This window comes from Scleropages formosus, chromosome 1 (assembly GCF_900964775.1).
Source record: "Scleropages formosus chromosome 1, fSclFor1.1, whole genome shotgun sequence".
Classification (NCBI taxonomy): Eukaryota; Metazoa; Chordata; class Actinopteri; order Osteoglossiformes; family Osteoglossidae; genus Scleropages; species Scleropages formosus.
In genome coordinates, this window is record NC_041806.1 from 4,903,091 (window position 1) to 4,924,984 (window position 21,894).

The following is a 21,894-nucleotide window of genomic DNA, read 5'->3' on the forward strand; positions in this document are numbered from 1 at the left end:
AGCTGTGATAAATCTATTATCTTATTTCTTGTGTTACTGCTTGAGAAGAGCACTCAAAATAAAAATAAATTGATATAAGGGGGTGCCGTGGCACAGTGGGTTGGACCACAGTCCTGCCCTCCGGTGGGTCTGGGGTTCGAGTCCCGCTTGGGGTGCCTTGCGACGGACTGGCGTCCCGTCCTGGGTGTGTCCCCTCCCCCCTCTGGCCTTACGCCCTGTGTTGCCGGCTAGGCTCCGGTTCCCCGCGACCCCACATGGGACAAGCGGTTCTGAAAATGTGTGAATTTAATTGCATTATTTGTTCTTTGATTTTTTTATTATTATTAGTTAATCCCTTTTCTTGCACCACACAGTTTATAGTTATTTCCTGTTTATGTAACTAAATTTTTTTTTTTAAAACATTGATTCGGGTTAAGTACTGTACTTTCGTCAAGGGTACGGTAGCAGCCCCCCTCCTGGGACCGAGACCCCCCTTTGTCCAACCGAGAGGTTTAATTTCATCCGAGTGACGGAGCTCTCCTGGCTTCATGTGCGTCCCTCTGGTTTGCAGCGGCTGTTGATGGATGACGTCTGCGAGGATCCGACGGGGTGAGAATGGGACAGAGCCCCTTGGAGCAAGAGTCGGACACCGCCGAGGTGAGCGGCGAGCTCCTTTCGCTTCCCGTCCCTCCTGCTCTCCACCTCTTTGTGACGTCCGCCCTCAGGGTAAACTCTGTGCTGGAGCTCCTTAAACGATAGTTCCGTCCAACTGATTGCGCTCCCTGCCCGACACGTTGGATTGGTGATGGTTCGTAGCCCCGATGTGGCCTTAGGAGACACTCAAAACCCCTGTTCATGGCATTTTTTTTTTTTAGCTATAAAGAGCTCACATACTGGGCACCGTACAGCTGAATACACGGACCTCTCGTGTTACAAATGCTTTTCAAAGATATAGACATTTTTCGTTTTTTTTTTTATTTTTATTTTTATTTTTATTTTTCATTATTCTCCTATCTTTTCTCCAAATTTACTTCAGAGGGAACATGACCTGTTTTTACCCTCCAATCCGGGAGAATCGGAGGGAGGGACCAACTTAATTCCCCTCATTTCAACAGTGTTAACAGCTTTTTCCTGGTGTTCAATAACTAGAAGAGGGGTGTGGTGATCAATAGCTGGAGGGAGAACATTACACAATTATGGGATAAATCCGTCAACAGTCTATACCGAATAGGCATCTGTGAAGACACAGTATTTTAATATTTGGTCATTTTAATTTGGTTTTAATTTTAATGTTGCTTGAAATAATAATAATAAAAATAGTTATTATTATATAAAATTGTATTTATGATAATAATAGACTTATAGAGCCTAACCTGCAAGTATGAATTGAGAAATGACTGTATTATTAATCTTATACTAATTGTGATAAGTGACTTACAGTATTGAAGAATAGAATTACAGTACTGTGCGAAAGTCGTAGGCACTTAGATGTTTCACAGAAATATTTGTTTTAGACGGTTTTTTAATCTCTTCTGCATTAGTGTTAATGGGAAAGAGCATATTTTAGATTTCCAAGCATTCATTTTGCAAAGTATTACAGTAAGGGTTTTGAATGTTGTTAAAGAAAGGAAGTAAAATAGTAATAAACCACTTTCCGAATAGAGAACTTGAGGTCTTTGTATGGCAAACCGATTGGCTGAAGCAGGAACAGTTGTATAGAGGCAATAAAACTGGATGAGGGACAATCATACTGAAAATGTGAGGTTTTGTAAAATGTGGCAGTTTAAGTCTGAGGTCTTCCACCATGGCAAGGGTGAGTAGAGCAACAAGACACAAGGCGGTCGTCCTCGGGTCGAGCGCTTGTTGACGATGGATGGTTTGTAGGAAGTTCCCTAAGTGCCTAAAACTTTTGCACAGTACTGTAAAACGAATTTAAAATGCCTTCCTTTCAATAATGATATGTTATATAGTTTGTTAATGTATACATTATTCACACTACAGGTGGTTCCCAACTTAGGATGGTTCGACTTATGATTCCGTTAGACTTTACAATGGTCAGGTGGTGATAGACATTCAGAAAAAATCTGAATTTTGATTTTTTTTTCCCGGGCAAGCGATATGCGGTGCAGTACTCTCTCGATGCTGGGAAGCGACAGCGATCCGCATCTCCCAGTCTGTCACGCAGAGGTGTGTATTAAATGCATTTTTGACTTAGGATGGGTTTCGCGGAACGTAACCCCATTGTAAGTCAGGGACCACCTGTACTTATGTGAAGGTAGTTTTGACACATGCATAGAGAGCGATATAGAAGGTTTTACGAAGAAACGTAATGAACACTATTACTTCACCCTCAATCTAAAAGCATGCTATCAGTATTTCTTGGGAAGATGGGAAGTTGGCGAAGATGGAAATGGAGACCTCCCAAACTTCAGTTAACCGGTAATGTTGCCGAAAACTGGAGATGGTTGGTTGAAACATTTAAAACCGTACGTGTTCGCGATCCATGCTGATCACAAACCGGACGAAATTAAAGCCTCATTTCTGCACGTCGATGGAGATGAAGATTTAAAGGTTCATAGCAGCTTTGTGCTTGAAGATTAAAAATAATAATGGAAAAGTTATGTGTACTACCTACCGAAAAGAAATGTGAGGTCTAAGGAGAAGTGTTTGATCAGAATATGACCGAACTTGCAGATTTGGAGACTCAACGGATTCTTGAATCAATGATAAAATTGTGTGGGGAATACCTGATAATGCCTTAAGAGAAATACTGCTTAGAGAGCAAGATTTGGGTCTGTAAAAAGCGCTAATGCTCTGCCAAGCAGCCGAAACTGTAAAATCTTAAGCGAGAGAGATGGTTGGCCAGACCACAAGATTTTGGCAGTTGAAGTTGGTTGCTAGCTGATGCTACTTCATGATTGTGCACTTTTAATATCCCTTTTGGTAGACAGCAGTTTTTGAGACTCCCTGTTGGGATTGCCTCTGGACCAGAAGTGTATCTCAAAACTATTAATCGATGAACACATTGAAGGTGTTGATTCATTTATGGATCGTGATCCGATTCATCTCAGACAGGCCTTGGAGCTGTTTTACTTCAAAGATGTGATGACAGCCGGCAACCGGTTGCATATGCATCACGTTGGATGATGGACACCAAGATGAGATAATTCTCAAACTGAGAAGGAATTGCTCACCATAATAATCTCCAGGGAGACGGAGAAAGACGTGACACTGAAACAAGTGAAACGTGCCATTTTGGACGGTTGGCCTGATGTAAAGCAAAACTGTATCCCAGATGTTTGAGAGTCTTGGAGCTGCAGGGCTGAACTGATACTAACTGGTGGTATCGCCTACAAAGAGAGCAAAATTGTGATTCCACAAACACTCAGGAAGGAGGTGGTAAAGAAGATAGACAAGGGTCATCTTGGGATTGAAAAACGCAACAAAAGAGCCCGTGAAGCAATATACTGGCCGAGGATAAATCTCGACATAGCGGAACTTGTGTCAAACTGTCCAACCTGCCGAAAATATCAGCGGAGCAGTCCAAGTGAACTGTTAAAACCGCAACCAGTACCTCGGCAACCTTATCAAGAGGTAGGCGCTGACATTTTCAGCCGTGACAATGAGGAATACTTCAACAAATTATCCCTCCCTGTATCCATAAGTATGCGGGATGAGTATGACAACAGTGGAGAATGTGGTCACATGCATGAAGTCAGTGTTTTCTAGACATGGGAGTACCAGATGAAGTTTTTTATGCTCCACAGCTTCCAAAGAGTCTGCGTGTTTAGAACTCAGGACAACAGTGTGGCACGTTCCAATTGTGCTTGTAAGACGGCAAGCCAGTGCACCGTGAAGAAGCAGTTTTGAGTTAGCCACAATTTGGTAAAATTAACCATGCTTTGGTTTAGTTGACCTCACTACAGTGATTCACCAATACGACCCTGTTCAGACCGGCCCTACAACTGATGTGATCCACGATTGCAGCAGAAACGTCTACACCACTGACGCTTGCAGGACAGAAGTGGCCGTTCTCTGTGCATCCCACAAAGTGCGCAAAGGGCAGAAGGCGATCGATGCCATTTTCATCCTACAAGAAGACACCGAAAATTGCACGGTGCCCAGTATGCGCTCTGGGTAGCGGGTGGGGTTAGAGAGGCTCCTTTCAGATGGCTCAGCTGTTTTTCTTCCTCATTTGATCTGACTGCTTCCTGACACTTATATGATTTCTAGATATGTAATATATGCTCTGATGCATTCTCCTTCAAGACTGGATGAGAAATCAGCCCATAATAAATCCAGTCACAGATGTTTTTGCAACAGAACTCAAGCCGTCATTATGTGAAGGCTCACCATGCTGTATGCATGTTCTGATCTGCTGGGTTATGTCTTTCTTAAGTGCTTTTGTACATCACTGCCAGCGAGTGTATCTGCCCAGGAAATAAATGCTGTTGCTCATGATGATTAGCATTTAATTTGATCTGGTTCTGCACATGCGGGAAGCAGAGAGAGAATGAGGGAGAAGAAAAGACTGTGCCTTAGCGTGTGTTGCTCTCCATCATACTCACAGTTGAGATGTGCTGTACACAGCATCTCCAGCGTGATCTGAGACTCGGACCGTCTCGCTGGCTTTCTATCGTTCAGCGCAGCCTTCCTCCGGCCGCCATGTTTCCTCCCAGATCAGTTTGATCAGGCGTGGGAGCGTACAGACTGGTAGCTCATGCAATCTCAAATCGTGTGTGTTTGCTGTTAGCAGGAGAGTCTGCTCACCTTCAAGGCTTTTGTGGAGGACCAGCTTCAGACCAGCATGGTCAGTGTTTACATCGATGGTAAAACCAGTCGTGTGCTCAGTATGGAAGTTGTGTCTGTAACCCGTGTGTGGAGGTTGTGAGCATGTGTGTTTCTGGTTTACATTTAATTACTCACTAAGTTATAACTCCTGCATGCTAATTATCATTTCTCCCTCCCCTCCTCCCTTTCCATCCTTTATTGTTTCTTCCCCACCCTTTTCATCCTGTCCTGCTGCTCCTCTTCAACCTTCTTGCTTTACAGATGGTGGGGATTATAATTGGAGCTGGCGTTGCTATCGTCCTCATCGCCGTCCTCATCTTCTTCATACTGCGGAAGATCAAGCTTCGAAGTCAGTGCCCTCCTTACCTCAACCCTGTCCCCTCAGCTGGGGATCATTGATTTGACAATTGCCCTTAAAGATTGGGGCCTGAACCGTCTCCTCTAGCATTCTCCCACAGTGCTATCTGTGTTGCGCAGAATTTGAGATGTCGTACTGTTCTTACTTGTCTTCCCCTTCTTCTTCCTGTGACAAATTCCCCATCGCACCCTGCCCACATTCCTCTGTCGGGCCATCTAGACGTCCAAGCCCAAGAAACCCCAAAATATCGCTTCCGCAAGAGAGACAAGGTCATGTTCTATGGACGTAAAATAATGCGGAAGGTGAGAGAACATGTGGAGAAGCAGTTGAGGAGATGATGGAGAAAGTCAATTGGGAGGTATTTCCATGAGGTGATTGGAGGAAGTGGGTATTTATGGAACATACCCTGTTGGTAACCCTGTTGGTAGCCCTGTTCCTTCCTCTCCACCAGGTGTCCCAGTCTACCTCATCCTTGGTGGGAACTACCTCTTCTTCCCGCCCACGCCTGAAGAAAAAACAAAAGATGCTCAACATTGCCAAAAAGTAAAATCTCCTTTCATGCCTTTCTCTTCTCATCAAATATTTGAACCCTGCTGCCTTCGTGTTGCCAATAATACTCTTCCTTTCACCGTGGTCTTATATCTTCTTTACTATTTTCTGATTATGTTACTCCTCTCTGTCCCAATGCCATCAGGATCCTTCGCTTCAAGAAGGAAGTTCCCACCCTACAGATGAAGGAGCCCCCTCCTTCGGTGCTGGAGGCTGATCTTACCGAATTCGATGTGGCCAACTCCCACCTGCCTTCTGAGGTGCTCTACATGCTAAAGAATGTGCGGTATGTATTTGGTCTGTTTTAATATCAGTGCATCCCTTTTGGCCTCCTCAATGCTCCTTTTACATCAGCCGACAGTAACCCTTGTGCATGCATGTACATCTCGCTCACCTTGTGGTCCCTGCAAGGCTAGTAAATGTTACATAATATATCTGGGTGTCAACATGTCAGTTGATTTGAAAAAATCTGAGGTTTTCTCAAATTTGGGGGACTTGCTCAGATCTGCTTCGAAATATTTCATGAAATCAGAGTGAGTGTCAGTGTGAAGTCCCCACAGTGAGATGTAAGCAAATGTGTGTTTCTGTCTCAATCTCACATTCTCTTTATCTACTTCTGCCTGTCTCTGCAGGGTTCTGGGCCACTTCGAGAAGCCCCTCTTCCTGGAGCTGTGCAAGCACATGGTCTTCCTGCAGTTCCAGCAGGGCGAGTACGTTTTCCGGCCTGGACAGCCTGACAGCAGCATCTATGTGGTACAAGATGGAAAGCTAGAGCTGTGTCTCACGGGACAGGTGTGTGAGGGTGCCGGTTGGTATGTGTTCTGTGGGTTTGACGCATGGGGTTCACTGTAACGTGTCAGTGCATTTCTTGTGCAGGATGGCAAAGAAAACGTGGTAAAGGAGGTGTACCCAGGGGACAGTGTCCACAGTCTGCTCAGCATTCTGGATGTCATTACTGTGAGTTTCTACTTGCCTTTGCCATGATACCTTGTCTTAACCTCAATCCACCAGGGTTGGGCCCATCTCCACCTGTCTCTCTTTGCCAGATTTTTCAATTTAAGTGTTCTTAAATATTTATTTATTTAAGAGGAACCATGTTTTGAAGCGCTACAGTTACACAGTCGTCCAACACAAGTGGAGGGATTGAACGCAAGTTGCGTTTTCATTGAGCAGCGGTGACATGCTGTAGCACTGGGCCTTGGATGGAATCATCAGACATTGTGTGAATGTTTGTCCCTATAGTTATAAAAGAGAATAACAAGATGCATTACATTACATTACTGTCATATTATACAACCTTATCAGGAAGTTCATACAGTAAATTATCTTAACATTAGATTTCGTTACATTAGTTTAATGGATGCTTTCATCTGCAGCTGGCAAAGGCTTTTATCCAGAATTAAAGTCCATTAACAGAAGGCCCTTCATTATAGACAAAGACATTTAGATACAAATGTAGACTTGTCAAAGTCCAGCTTGTGCGCATGATGCCACCATGTTGGTGAAATAGCTACGTACTCAAGTGACGTTCAAATAGCAAATACATCGTTATTCACAACATACGGTGCCCAGAGATCGTGAGTGAAACGGATCTGAAATAGATGGGTTTTGGGAACCTTATGAATGCTGGAAGGGATTCCTCAGCCTCCGACAGAGGATGAGTTCGTTCCACCAAAATACGAATGCGATCAAGAACCGACATAATTCCGACCGATCATTTTACCCATTAAGACAGCTACATATTTCACTGAATTAGTTCACACTGCAGACTGTCCTGATTGGTACAACAGCAGGGCTTCTATTTTGAGTTTGTGTCATTGACCAGTACGCCAACTAATCTGTTATGAAATCGCCACGTCACCTGCTGCTGCTTATGCACTCTACTGGAGGATCATCCATAGAGGGCGTCGTGCTCAGAACTGTGCGTCCGTGTGCTTTCTAGGGCCACCAGAAGCCGTATAAAACCGTATCGGCACGAGCGGCGGAGGTATCTACTGTGCTGCGTTTACCAGTTGAGGCCTTCCTGTCCATCTTCGAAAAGTACCCAGAAAGCCTGGTGCGGGTGGTCCAGGTGAGCGGAGTGTGAGAACTTCCACATACATGTGTATCCTATTTCACGTGCAACGACTGACATTCCCCCCCTTCTCCAGATCATTATGGTTCGCCTGCAGCGGGTCACGGTTCTGGCCCTGCACAACTACCTGGGTCTCACCAACGAGCTCTTCAGCCACGTGAGTGTGACATGCTAACAGTCAACAGACAATTATAAATCTCAGTAAGAATCAAAACATGCTGGAAACCGGTTACATCATGGTTAGTGAACAGCTATACAGTACTCAATACCATATTACCCTGGACACACTCGGTAAATGGGTACATTGATGGTACAAGAGTAGGTAATGATGCTCCTGCTGTCTTTTGTCACTCATTCATTGGGTTTCCATCACTGTAGCTGTACTAGCAGTGCTTCATGCTACCTCTGATCCATCCCTCTCCGCCTTCAGGAGATGCAGCCCCTGCGTCTGCTGCCCTCGTCGCCACACCCCTCCCGAACGAGCCCCGTCCGGCACAGCAAGAGGTTTGGCGGTTCCATGGGTGCAGAGGAGCACCGGGAGACAGCGGCAGCGGCCAAGGGCGAGACGGCAGGTGGGAGTCGGACCGCAACTGGAGGTGTGGACGCGGTGCGAGGGGAGAAGGTGGAAACAAGCTGGAAAATGAGATGAAAGCATGAAAGTTTGCTGGAGAGGAGGGTTTGGAACTAATGGGAAATTTCACTGGAGTTCTGCAGAGAAAATGACTTGGCACAGAACAGCTGTGACAGCAGGACAGGCCAAAGGAAGGGCCAGAAGTAGAGAGGTGGACATGAACAGTTACTAGGGTACAGAATAGGTTAAGGGATAGGGGAAGAAAGAGTTTTTTTAATGTCTGATCCAGGATGTACCCTGCCTCCCAGCCCCGCTCTGAGCGCTGCGCCTGTCTGGGCGGATCCTGCATTATTCCATCTCCTCAGTAATGGACAGGTCTCGGCAGCAAGGCAACGCTTGAAAATGTACCCTTCTGGAATATTCTGTTTCTGAGGCCTGGCCTGTAAACAAGTGGGAATTAGCTTCGTAAACAATATGTTGTAGGTTCAAATCCCAGAACACCGCTGTAGTATTTCTAGTCCAGTTCCTTCTTTAGTACTTGTTTGTTTTCTTACCCAGAACAATTGCCACCTTAAAACTCGGAGTACAATGTAGAGCTGTGGAAATGATGTCCAGAGAAAAAACCTTTAAGTAATTCTGTATATATATATATTGTATATATGTGTGTGTGTGTGTGTGTGTGTGTGAGTAGACCATTATGTAAGTTACCCTTAATAAGACACTCGGCTGGCAGCTGTTTTATTCCAGGGGCAATTAAAATAAAATCAGGATTAGCATTGGGATTTATTACCTAACGATTAGAAATCTTATTATCAGATTAATTCCGCATTAGTAAGCGGGTGAATCACGAAGGCTGGAAGTTAAAGGTCCAACATTAGTCATTCGGTCTAATGTAGCCATTTATCTCAGTTCCTTTCCCAGATTCCTGAAAAAGAAATACAGAGGACACGCTTTGGTTACGTTGCATTTAATTTTTCACGAGGGAGTGATGGCCATTAATTCTGACACCCCTTTCTCTAGGTATTTGAATATCTGAATAAGATGTGAGATAAATATCAAGCTGCATAAAAAATTACGCACATCTGTAGCTCTCCTGAAATATCTTCATTGCTGTGTTTTTTGGTGTGTGAGACAGGCAGGGTTGGGTCTATGAATTAAATTTCTCCTGAGGTTTATTTCTCCGTTTTCCTGTATTTTCTTGTGTTACTCCTTAGTGATACTCTAGCAATGAGTGCTTTTTGAGCACTTGGGGTAAAGACAAGTCCACTCAGACCCTTGTGTTTAACTGTTGCGTTTAGTGTGTGTGCACATAGTGGTGTGACCTGTCTTTAACCTGTTCACAGTTGGGGATCTGGGGAAGGAGGGCTCTGTTCCGGTGCTGAGTCGTGCCATATCCATGCCGGTGGACATTGCAGGTAACACTCACACCCCGGTGTGCAGTTGTGTCTCTGCGTTGGCTCTGCGTGTGTCAGTGCACATGCATAAATGTATCCCTTTACTCCTCTACTTATGAACGTAATGGGGTCTGAATGTCTGTTCATAACTCGTTTTGTATGTAACTCCAAACTCCCTTTTGCCACTGTCCCTCCCGGTCAATAGAAGATTAGTAATACACACTTTTTACATTTACAATTATTCATTTAGCAGATGCTTCTCTCCAAAGCGACATACATCTCATAAAAAATGCAATGTGTAATTTTTGCCTGCAGGCTCAATATATTTGCTAGTTAATTCTGTAAAAGTATAGGATATAGCCATGATAACTGAAAATTACTTCATAAGACTTTGTTTTAGTATAATTCAATTCAAGATACATTAATATTATAATGTATATAATAAGATATATTAATATTAGGGGGAGTCATTAAAAATAAATCGGAAAATGTTTGTATGTTGAAAAATTCGTAACGCGACCGTTTTGTTACCGGACGTGCTGTATAAATTACCTTGTCTGCTTATTTGTGTGGTTGTCTTTGGGGACGAGTCTGCTGTATCACTATATTGCAGTACAGCTGGACAGTCAAGTAAACAAATGTTATATGTCTCTTGATGTTTGGTAACCAGATACAGTCCCTCCTCTTGCAGGCATTCAGAAGAGCCTGCGGTCCGACTTTGACATGGCGTACGAGAGGGGTCGCATTTCCGTTTCTGCCGAGGATGGGGCACCTATCCCCTCCGCCTTCACACGGGTCAGTGGGGGAGCAGATCCATCCATCCATCCATCCATCCAACGCTTTTCTCCAGTGGCACACAGTATTATGGTTGTACACTAGCCTATTTACAGTGATATACCCTGTTATACAGCAGGGTAATTTTTTCCTGTATGAAGTCAGGGTGTATACCTTCAGCCTTAACGCATGTCTCCTGTATCCCTCCTTCTGTCCAACTTTAGTCAATGTCACAGGACCAGCGGGAGAGGAAGTCTGTGACAGTGGAGGAGGTCCCGTCAGGGGTCTACCTATACTCCGAGGAGGAAGGCAGCCTGGAGAGCCTGTATGGGCCGGTAACCCCCGGCCGGCACACCACCACGCTCTTTGAGGAGGCGCAGAAGGAGATCCTCAAGCTCATGAGGATCGAGGTTCGTGAGGCCGGCTAAACACCCAGCTGAACCTCAGGACTAGGGTACAAGATACAGCCACAACTGTCTTTGTGAAGAAGTTACTTTTGGTCTGTTTCCTCATTGAAGGTTATAGCTGCATGAATCTGAAGATTGAGCTGTTCCTCTTCAGCTTCATTTGAGCTCTTCCTCTTTTCCCCAGGACTCGGGAGGGGGGGAGTAGATGTGGTAGTAAGGCTTCTGCACACACTTGTATCTTAAAGCACTTCTGGTTAATAACATCATTTACCTTCACCCCTCCTCACACCCAGGACCCAGCCTTGCTGAACGGGAAGGTGACCCTTCATCACGCCAAAGCCGGGGCGGTGTTAGCACGACAGGGAGACCAGGTCCGTGGTCTGGTGCCTTCCTCCTCTTTTTCGATTAGTCCACATCTCTCGTCATCACTTCTCTCTCATTATCTCTCCCCATCGCTCTTTGGTTCCTGTCTGAGAAAACACAAGTCATTCTGAGTTTCCTGTTTTACTTGCCGTTCTGTGCCGTGCAACTGTGTGGCTGCAGGGAGACTTTGCTGAGTAACTGTTTAATATGTCTTCTTTGTTCCCTCTCTACCCTACTAATTCCCTGTCTTTATTTCCATTTTCATTCCATGTCCTCTATATTTGTGTCCCGCCCACTGATCCACCTCCTCTACCATGACCACTCCCCCATCTCTGTGTCCTGCCCACTGTCCTACCTCCTGTACCATAACCACTCCCCCATCTGTGTCCCACCCACTGTCCCACCTCCTGTACCATAACCACTCCCCCATCTGTGTCCTGCCCACTGTCCCACCTCCTGTACTATAACCACTCCCCCATCTGTGTCCTGCCCACTGTCCCACCTCCTGTACTATAACCACTCCCCCATCTGTGTCCTGCCCACTGTCCCACCTCCTGTACTATAACCACTCCCCCATCTGTGTCCTGCCCACTGTCCCACCTCCTGTACCATAACCACTCCCCCATCTGTGTCCTGCCCACTGTCCCACCTCCTGTACTATAACCACTCCCCCATCTGTGTCCTGCCCACTGTCCCACCTCCTGTACTATAACCACTCCCCCATCTGTGTCCTGCCCACTGTCCCACCTCCTGTACTATAACCACTCCCCCATCTGTGTCCTGCCCACTGTCCCACCTCCTGTACCATAACCACTCCCCCATCTGTGTCCTGCCCACTGTCCCACCTCCTGTACTATAACCACTCCCCCATCTGTGTCCTGCCCACTGTCCCACCTCCTGTACTATAACCACTCCCCCATCTGTGTCCTGCCCACTGTCCCACCTCCTGTACTATAACCACTCCCCCATCTGTGTCCTGCCCACTGTCCCACCTCCTGTACTATAACCACTCCCCCATCTGTGTCCTGCCCACTGTCCCACCTCCTGTACTATAACCACTCCCCCATCTGTGTCCTGCCCACTGTCCCACCTCCTGTACCATAACCACTCCCCCATCTGTGTCCTGCCCACTGTCCCACCTCCTGTACTATAACCACTCCCCCATCTGTGTCCTGCCCACTGTCCCACCTCCTGTACTATAACCACTCCCCCATCTGTGTCCTGCCCACTGACCCACCTCCTGTACCATAACCGCTCCCCCATCTCTTTGTCCCGCCCACTGATCCACCTCCTGTACAATATCTGCTCCCCCTGTGTTTGTGTCCCGTCCACTGATCGTTCACCTGGATTACTTCTGCTCCCTGTACATCTTCAATACCTCACCCTGCCCACAACCACCACCCACTGTCCCCCAATCCAATTGTCTCTCACCCCCCCTGTAGGACGTCAGCCTACACTTTGTGCTGTCAGGCTGCTTACACGTGTACCAGCGCATGATCGACAAGCAGGAGGCCGTGTGCCTTTTTGTGACACAACCTGGCGAGATGGTGGGCCAGCTGGCGGTGCTCACAGGCGAACCGCTCATCTTCACCATCAAGGCTATGCGCGACTGCACCTTCCTCAAGATCTCCAAGTCCGACTTCTACGAGTGAGGCTGGCTGACACTGTTTAGTTTGTCACGAACCTTTTATTGACTAATTGTTTAATTTATGCCATTTTTCATTCCATTTTTTTTACCCCCACACACATTTCTCACACCTGTTGCTATACTGAGCCTGCAGTGCTTTGCTCTCTGTCACCCCCTGCAGGATCATGCGGGAGCAGCCTAGCGTGGTACTGAGCGCCGCACACACTGTGGCCGTGCGCATGTCCGCCTTTGTGCGGCAGATGGACTTCGCCATCGACTGGATGGCCGTGGAGGCCGGCCGTGCGCTCTACAGGTGGCGCTCTTCTTCTTTCTGTAGGCTTCAGCTGTTCTCTTTGAAGCCCCGCCCACATCATCAATAATATTTCACTCAGGCTCTCGCGCACACCTCCATATATAAAAAAAAAAAAAATGAAGAACAGATGTAACATCTTGCGTTCTTCCAGGCAAGATGACCAGTCCGACTGCACCTACATCGTCCTGAACGGTCGTCTGCGATCAGTCATCCGCAAAGCCAACGGCAAGAAGGAGCTGGTGGGGGAGTACGGGCGAGGTGACCTCATCGGCGTGGTGAGACACAGGGACATGTCTGCGGTGCAGTGGCCGCCCTAAAACGTACCACAAACATTCACAATCCATATATTTACTCAAGAGCTTAATATCTCATTTAAAACATGGCAGCAAAACCGAATATTTCCAAAGGCAGGATCGTGCTTGGCATACACTCTTCCTGAAATATGAGGGGAAAAAATCTGCAATATGCTGGATTCCTAACCCTCCTGACCCTATTTTGAGCTGTGGCTACAGACAACTGTTTCAAACCTTTTTGGCGTTTTTATATTGGTTTCCTGGGATGTTTTATGATTTTTCTTAAAGATTTTTCCTTTTTATATGAATTCTGTCATGTTTTGGAAATGTATTCCTTTTTACCAGTTTTTAAAATAGATTTGGTAAACTGAGAACTAACTCATTAATTTTTGACTTTCATATTTTTAAAACACACCAGCATATAGGTTCTTAGTGCTTTTCTAAGATACTGTTTTTTTTACTTGTGCACTGGGTGAAATTTGTCATATTTCCTGCTAATCACACTTCACCGTTTAGTTGCTCTTGGTTGTAAACACTGCTCATTAAGTGTGTGTGTGTTCTGGGGTTAGAACTCGAGAGGAATCCACCCCTCACTTATGTGTTTCCTAGGTGGAGGCGCTCACTCATCAGCCCCGCGCCACCACGGTCCACGCGGTCCGGGACACGGAGCTGGTGAAGCTGCCGGAGGGCACCCTCAACAACATCAAGAGGAGATACCCGCAGGTGTGTGTGTATGCACGTGTGTTTTATGGCTCTCCCAGTGCTGTGTTTTACTCCGTCACGTAACTGACAGCAGTTGCGTAAACTGTATTGTGTGTAACAGTGCCGTGACCGGTTCTTCAGTGCTTTGTCACGGTCTTCGTGGTGTTTAAATTGCGCCATGATCTCTTTGTTAACACGGAGGGGAGGGCGGTGTTTGAACTGCCGCTCACTGCTGTTTTTCGACCGCGCTCCTCCCTCAGGTGGTGACCCGGCTCATCCACCTACTGGGACAGAAGATCCTGGGGAACCTGCAGCAGACCCGCGGGCCTTTTTCAGGTGTTCTCTCATGAACCTGTGGTTATGACCAGACCGTTGGCTCTACCTCTTTCCTCTCTGTTGTGGCTTTTTTAAAAATCATTGGCTCCTCATTTTAATGAATGTTTGAATTACATTTTTGAAAATGAATAAAAAATCTACATATTTTAATTTGTAATCGCATTTGCTGCTCTTACCTGTTTTCCGAGATTTCACTTTGTATCGGAACGAATGTGACCTGCGTTTATTCTAGGAGCTGATAGATGTCAATAAAGAGGAGCCACACACAACAGGAATTGTGGACCACCGTACTTCAACTCATTTCCAGTGTTTATCAGTGACAAGATGAGGAATGTCGCCAAGTTTATGGCATGAGTCAGAAAGCAATTGAATATTAGTTTGTGTAGAGAATGCATTTTTGTTTCTGTTACATTAGTTTTAATGCAGTATGATGGAAATATAAATATGAAAAAAAATCTTAAATTATTTTTTAATCTCATCTAACTAGAGAGGTTTTTACAGAATCTTTCAAATTGAGGGATGTCTGCATTATTAACCCTTTATTGATTGTTACTTGGTGGTATATGTAACTTTGTAATTCCAAACAAAATGAGATATGAACAGACCTCTGATCACAGTTGTGTTTATAAATTGAGGAGCCAGTAGATGTTTGGTCGTCTTAATTTCTGCACTTTCTTGACCTCTTGTCTATCTCTTGTCCTCCATCCTCCAGGTTCTGCCCTGAGTTTGTCCAGCATGTCCTTCAGTCCTGATGTCACCAACCCGGCCAGTAACCTGTCCACGGTAGCTGTTCTGCCGGTGTGTGACGAGGTGCCAATCAATGCCTTCAACCTGGAGCTCAGCCACGCCCTCAGTGCCATAGGTAGAACTGGACCTCACCTCTGACTTTTGTCGAACATATTCTTTGCAGGTTCCACACTGGGCAGCGTCAGGAATAATAAGTTAATATGTAAATGTGATTTCTGTGACATTCTCACCTCCGCTTTCATCATAACAGGTCCCACCCTGCTACTAACAAGCGACATCATCCGCGAACGGCTGGGCGCCTCAGCCCTTGACAGGTAGATGTACCGACCCCACCTTGGTGCCTCTCACTCCATCCATCATTTACATCACACTCACTTAATTGTAAAAATTGTGTTGTGATACATAATCCAAAATCCTTATCTTTTTCTGTACATTTAGATTATTGAATTATCTGACGTTTTTCTCCTGTGTGATTTACACCGTTAAGATATGTACACTAATTTACCCATTTACACACCTGGCTCATTTTTACTATATCAGTTCAGGGTGAGGTACCTTGGTCAAGGGCAGTACAGCAGGACGTGTGATTCAAACCCAGATCCTTCCAAGTCCAGAGTGGTAGCTGTAAGCGCCACACCACCTGCTGCCCCTTGTGCATTCATTCAGTCCTCTTCTCTGTCACTCAGTACTTTTATGATTTTATCTCTGCCTGAATCCTTGTTTCAAATGAGCATCTTTGATATCTGCACTTTCTCAGTCGCTCTGCTCAGTTCCTCATCCCTTCTCTTTCTGTCCCCCCGTCCTGCTCTTGCCCTCCCCAGCATCCACGAGTACCGCCTGTCCGGCTGGCTCGCCCAGCAGGAGGACATCCACCGCATTGTCCTCTACCAGACAGACAACAGCATGACCCCCTGGACGCAGCGCTGCATCCGCCAGGCCGACTGCATTCTCATCGTGGGGCTGGGGGACCAGGAGCCCGCCCTGGGGCAGGTGGCTTGGGAGGCCTGCATGGCCCTTCCTCTCTCTCCCCTTTGCTTACGTTAAATATCTCATGTCTTATTGATCACAAGTCTTTGCTTTTACTGTGAGGATATATTTGTCCGCTGGGATCAAGAATGGTGCTTGACTCAGTTAGAGTTGACAGCCAAACAAAGCTCCGCTCCTTTTCTCCGAGCCAAGAGCCTGGGATGGGGGACAAGAGAGGATTTGTGGCTTAAATGGAATACTTAACCAAGGGTACTACAGCAGGGGCAAACAGCTGTGGTATGATCCAGAAACCAGCCACTACTCCACCTTTCCTGTTTGTCTTTCCTTCTGTTGAGTCTGACAGTAGCGGGACCTGTTACGTGTTTACCTATAAACTCGACAAACATTTCTTTAGGGAGAACTAAATACTTATAGGGGTGGATGGAATAACAAAACCCCCTAACAACAGAAGGAAATAGAAAGTAATCGGCTTCATACTGTGTGCAGCAGTGTTGATGTTTAGATCCGGTAATTTAGGAGGCCATACAAGGTGTTTGACTTCATCCTGGTGTTTGGAGGCATTATAATTGTGGAATATGGGGAATTCATAAGGGAAGAGTGTTGCCACTATAGGGCTCAGACCTAATGACTCTTCTGAGCTGGGTGCCTATACCATTATGGATCCCCCACCATGTTTAAGAGTTGGCAACAGACATTGTGGGTAGAAGGCATCCATTGGCTTTGTCAAAAAACATAAACATGTCCAAATGTGAATTGGCACAAGCGGTTTCTGAATGGCAGCCCTGCCATAAATTTCAGCTTTCTGAAGCACATGACGGACAGTTTTTGTTGAGACTGGGTCTCAGAAGTGCCGATTCAGTTCCGTGGTAATTTTTGAGGCTGTACTTTTGGGGCATTTTGCAGCTATACTGACAAGTGCTCATCTATCCCTTTCAGCGAGCTAAGACTTGCAATCACTGTTCCTCTTTACAGATTCCGTTTGTCCCTGTTTGGCATATAGTGCCATTATTCTAAAAACCGTTCCCTTGAAAACATTTAATTTTGCAGTTTTTGTGACTGATGCACCTGAACTCTGTTAAAGCTAAAGTTGAGATAATTTTAAAGGGTTAAACTTCATGTTGTGTTTCTGTTATTTTGTCCACTCACTATATAATTACCTTCAGAGATGGATATTTCATTGGGAGACTCAGAGTTACGAACCTACCTCAATGGTACAACAGCAGGTCAAAACCTGAGATTTGAATTTGTAGCGTTTTGAAAGGCGGTTCAGTACCTTAACGGCTGCGCCCTCTGCTGGCCTGTACCTATCACAGCTGGAGCAGATGCTAGAGAACACGGCGGTGCGGGCTCTGAAACAGTTGGTTCTGCTGCACCGTGAGGATGGCCCAGGCCCTTCCAGGACTGTGGAGTGGCTCAACATGCGGAGCTGGTGCTCCGGGCACCTGCACTTGAAGTGCCCCCGGCGGGTGTTCTCCCGACGTAGCCCTGCTAAGCTGGTACTGACCAAGCAACACACACACACACACACACACACACACACACACAGTCTGGCTAAGCTGTCATAGATGTCACCTACCGATCATCTAGAACAGAAGCCTCATCTGGAATTAAACATTTTCTCATCAATTTTTGTGACCTTTATGGTTTGTTTGTGTGTGTGTTATCAGAGGGAGGTCTACGAGAAGGTATTTGAGAAGACGGCAGACCGGCACAGTGACTTTTCTCGGCTGGCTCGGGTTCTGACTGGCAACAGCATCGCCGTTGTTCTTGGAGGAGGTGGCGCCAGGTGAGTCTACCTAGCACCGAAGGGGTGTGTGTGTGTGTGTGTTTCTGTCCGACACATGCACACCTACTCATGGACGCAAGACTTGCACTCCCTATAGGCACAGGTTAAACACATACACTACTTTGTTGATCGCAACCCTGAATGCAACCTCGTCTTGACCTGGCGACCCTGTAACACTGTAACATACAGTGTTAATGACCAGTCATTTGGATGCTATGTGTTAATTCATATATTCATTTTTACTGAATTAATTACCAACATAATGTTCTTCAAAGAGTTTTTAGTTTGACAAAATGAAAGTAAATTTACATAAAAATGTGGCTGGTGAACACTGAAGGCCAGGTAATAGGGACTCTGCTGTGCATAGGTGTGTCCTTCATATGTGAACACACAGTTGTACTCCACCCCCTGCAGGGGCTGCTCCCATGTGGGCGTGATCAAGGCCATGGAGGAGGCGGGGATTCCCATCGACATCGTGGGTGGCACCTCCATTGGCTCCTTCATCGGAGCGCTGTACGCCGAGGAGCGCAGTGCCGTGCGCACCAAGCAGAGGGCCCGCGAGTGGGCTAAGGTGGGCAGTGCTGCAACACAGCTAATCCCGCCAGCTGCCAAACTCACCACGTGGACACGCTGACACCTCCCATCGCTCTCTCCTCTCTCGCCCCCAGGCAATGAACTCGGTGTTTAAGACCGTCCTGGATTTGACCTATCCCATCACCTCCATGTTCTCAGGCTCTGCATTCAACACCAGCATCTACAAGGTGTTCCAGGACAAGCAGGTTGAGGTGAGGAGGTCTTGTGGGTGTGAAGAACAGTGCGATACTAGAATCGCGAGGCCATCATGAGGCTCGTGGTGAACGTAAGCGTGGGGTCGTCAGTAACTGGGCACACTGGCTCCGCGGCTTATGATCGCAGATGAAATCTGAAGTCTGTTCATTACTTGTTCGTTTTTGTTTAGTTCGCAACTCCAAAGTTGCTTTTAACACCACATTACAATCGACAAAAGATAAGTAATACGCAAACATCCCTCTATTTATTCACGGGTTATGTTTTTAAAGATGTCAGATATAACCATTGTTAAAATTACATTTAATTTTAATACCCTTTAGCAGTTTTATATGCGTTGAACTACATTAAAATGAAAAGTAATTTAATATGACTTTCCATAAACGCATGAAGTTCTCCATATCTTGTTATTGATCACCCACATTCAGGAACAACGGAGCTATAAAGTTGACGAATTTAGGAGGCCCGTCTGTTTCGGTGAACTTTATTGCCGTCTGTTATCTTAGTGCATAATTACAGGTTGCTTTCACTCTGCTACAAGCAGAAATTTTACAGTTCAGTAAAAATTTAAATTATAAGAGACTATGGTTTCATGCAATGAAGATAGTTACGCCATACAGGTGGAAACAAACGTGTTACACGTTTGAGCTGAAGTTGTGCGAACGGCTCTTGGAGATGGACAGATCGCTGTCCCAAATCGGAACCGTGTCATGGGGCGACTTTAAGGTCACAGCAAATCAGATTCCTTTGGCATTGCATTATTTTTTAATGCAAATTCTTATCCTGCCACAATTTCATAATTTGTAAGCGGTGTCACAGAGATCCCAAAAAAGAATAATTATGATCTAATTTGAAACAGACCTTGTGTTTGCTTTGCCCATCTGTCCTGATGGTCTCTGTTTACACCATATGTGGAGTCTGTATGCTCCCGTTGACACGATTTTGAACACCATGTCACCCGCCCCCAGGACCTGTGGCTGCCCTACTTCAACGTGACTACTGACATCACAGCTTCCGCCATGCGTGTGCACAAAGACGGTGAGTGACAGTTGCCAATCGACTGGCTCCGCCCCACCTGCCCATACCCATCCTCAGGCACCGCAGTGTCAGCTGTTTAAAATAATTATACAAAAGCAATTCATTTTACGCAGTGCAACTTAGAACGTGAAGTAAATGACAGAAACGCTGTATTTCGCAGTCCGGGTATGGGACGGAAGCATAATATTGGGTAATGCAGGTGGTCCCCGATTTACGATGGTTTGATTTACGATTTTTCGACTTTACGATGGTGAGCTGGCGATAGACATTCAGTAGAAACCGTACTTTGAATTTTTCCCCCCCGGGCAAGCAATATATGGTGCAATACTCTCCTGTGATACTGGGCAGCGGCAGTGATCCACATCACCCAGTCTGTCACGCAGAGGTGTGTATTAGGTGTATTAAATGGATTTTCGACTTTCGATGGGTTTCACGGAACGTAACCCCACCGTAAATCTGTGACCACCTGTATTGCCGTTTCATTTAGCAGGTCACTGCCATCTGATGTTTTTTAACTTCAAGAGTTTTACATGTATGTAGAGCCGACAGCAGTGAATCATATTCAAAAACGGTAGCTTTCTATGGACTTTAGGATTTAGACTTTGTGAAACACACACGGACAGTTGCACACTTTGTTGCCTGCCAGAGGCAACCAGAATTGCTATTAATATTCATTCGTGATTCAACTAATTTGATTCTCAAGTGAAAAACAGCAGTTAGACTTCAGTTCTGCTAGATCCAGTCCAGCCAGAATGGAGAAACACCTTAATGTGATGAAATATACTTGTTCCATCATTCCCCAGCCCCACAGGAGTGTGTGATGGTGTGAGCTGTAGAAGTGTTTGCTAACTGACACATATTAATGTATCATTTCGTTTATATGTCTCCCTGTAACTAACTTACTAGAGAAGGTTGGGCTTGGTCTCCCATCTCTCTCCTTGGGTTTGAACCCTGCTCCCCTGGCGTCCCAGTCCAGCTACCTCTCATTACAATGCAGATGATGGACGATAACCAGTTTAGTGGATTGTTGGGGTGCGCTTACATGATTGGCCCATAATGATGTTGCCTCCTCTGCATCGGTTATTTAGAGTTCATCCTCTCCTGACCGGTCTGGGGGAGTTCAGTTGAGCGATTGACTGGTCATTCCAGCGTATCCTATACGTCACTTTTCCATTAATCGTTTCAAGTTTTTATTTGTCACATACACAACCGTACCTAGTACGACGTGAAGCGAAATGCTTTTCCGACAGTCCTCGGTACAGATAAATTAGGCGATACAAACAAGTAGAAACTAGGAACACACTCCAGGAATACAAGGAAACGGGGAAAGAAGAAATAGTAAAAGTGGGATACAAGATGCAGAATTTTGACATAAAAGTAATCTTGTAATGCGTAAGGAAATTTTATTTTCGGAAAACCCAGCACGAAATGACGGAATTTTAAACAATAATATGATTTCCGATTTATTTTTTCGGACGATAAAATAGACGGAGAATGTAGCCGTTCCTTCCAGTTCCACGTGTCCAGAATTGTTTTGTCGAGTACCGAGAGTTGTTTTCTTGAAAATTGAATATTTAAACTGTAACTTTTTTAAACCATTTCTCATCAGTTTTTTTCCTACCATTTTTTAATGTTCTGAAAATATTTAAAAAAAATAATATTGCGATTAACTGGACTATCTGGTCATTCGGATATCCGGTCAGCCATGTGAGGTCCGGTCATTTGTGGATGAACTGTATTTCTCAGGGCTGTGGATCTAACCATCAGGCTGGATTGGGAGCTCATGGGACCTTGGGTGGCCCTGCAGAGCCCTAACACTGTTCACACTGCATCTCCCATGAGCCTAACAGCAAGAGCATGCTGGTCTTTACCATGCCTCCCTCCTCCCCGCCTCCTCCATTGCATGAAAATGAAAATCTTCCCTCCTTCTCACTCTTTTTCTCTCTCTCTGTCTGAATGTAAAGCTTAGAGAAAGTGTAGTTTACCTCCTTAGCGAGGTAACATCCACTGCTGCTTCCT

General features: G+C 45.7%; 1 protein-coding gene across 2 annotated transcripts in view; it reads left to right on the forward strand.

Moving 5' to 3' along the window:
• Window positions 1–568: 568 nt before the first annotated feature.
• The window catches only part of pnpla6 (patatin-like phospholipase domain containing 6), a 29,471-nt gene continuing 8,145 nt past the window's right edge, over window positions 569–21,894 (forward strand). For both annotated transcript variants that reach the window (XM_029250733.1, XM_029250735.1), the window contains exons 1-29: window positions 569–636; window positions 2,094–2,166; window positions 4,736–4,789; window positions 5,032–5,119; window positions 5,348–5,430; window positions 5,580–5,671; window positions 5,823–5,963; window positions 6,310–6,469; window positions 6,554–6,634; window positions 7,620–7,748; window positions 7,828–7,908; window positions 8,182–8,323; window positions 9,666–9,737; window positions 10,408–10,511; window positions 10,715–10,900; window positions 11,191–11,268; window positions 12,703–12,908; window positions 13,069–13,200; window positions 13,352–13,475; window positions 14,103–14,216; window positions 14,456–14,531; window positions 15,244–15,393; window positions 15,529–15,592; window positions 16,100–16,268; window positions 17,579–17,761; window positions 17,933–18,051; window positions 18,466–18,622; window positions 18,720–18,836; window positions 19,806–19,875. In XM_029250733.1, the coding sequence (XP_029106566.1) occupies window positions 2,098–2,166; window positions 4,736–4,789; window positions 5,032–5,119; window positions 5,348–5,430; window positions 5,580–5,671; window positions 5,823–5,963; window positions 6,310–6,469; window positions 6,554–6,634; window positions 7,620–7,748; window positions 7,828–7,908; window positions 8,182–8,323; window positions 9,666–9,737; window positions 10,408–10,511; window positions 10,715–10,900; window positions 11,191–11,268; window positions 12,703–12,908; window positions 13,069–13,200; window positions 13,352–13,475; window positions 14,103–14,216; window positions 14,456–14,531; window positions 15,244–15,393; window positions 15,529–15,592; window positions 16,100–16,268; window positions 17,579–17,761; window positions 17,933–18,051; window positions 18,466–18,622; window positions 18,720–18,836; window positions 19,806–19,875 (3,241 nt within the window). In that variant the 5' untranslated portion in view covers window positions 569–636; window positions 2,094–2,097. The remainder of the gene's footprint in view (window positions 637–2,093; window positions 2,167–4,735; window positions 4,790–5,031; window positions 5,120–5,347; window positions 5,431–5,579; window positions 5,672–5,822; window positions 5,964–6,309; window positions 6,470–6,553; window positions 6,635–7,619; window positions 7,749–7,827; window positions 7,909–8,181; window positions 8,324–9,665; window positions 9,738–10,407; window positions 10,512–10,714; window positions 10,901–11,190; window positions 11,269–12,702; window positions 12,909–13,068; window positions 13,201–13,351; window positions 13,476–14,102; window positions 14,217–14,455; window positions 14,532–15,243; window positions 15,394–15,528; window positions 15,593–16,099; window positions 16,269–17,578; window positions 17,762–17,932; window positions 18,052–18,465; window positions 18,623–18,719; window positions 18,837–19,805; window positions 19,876–21,894) is intronic.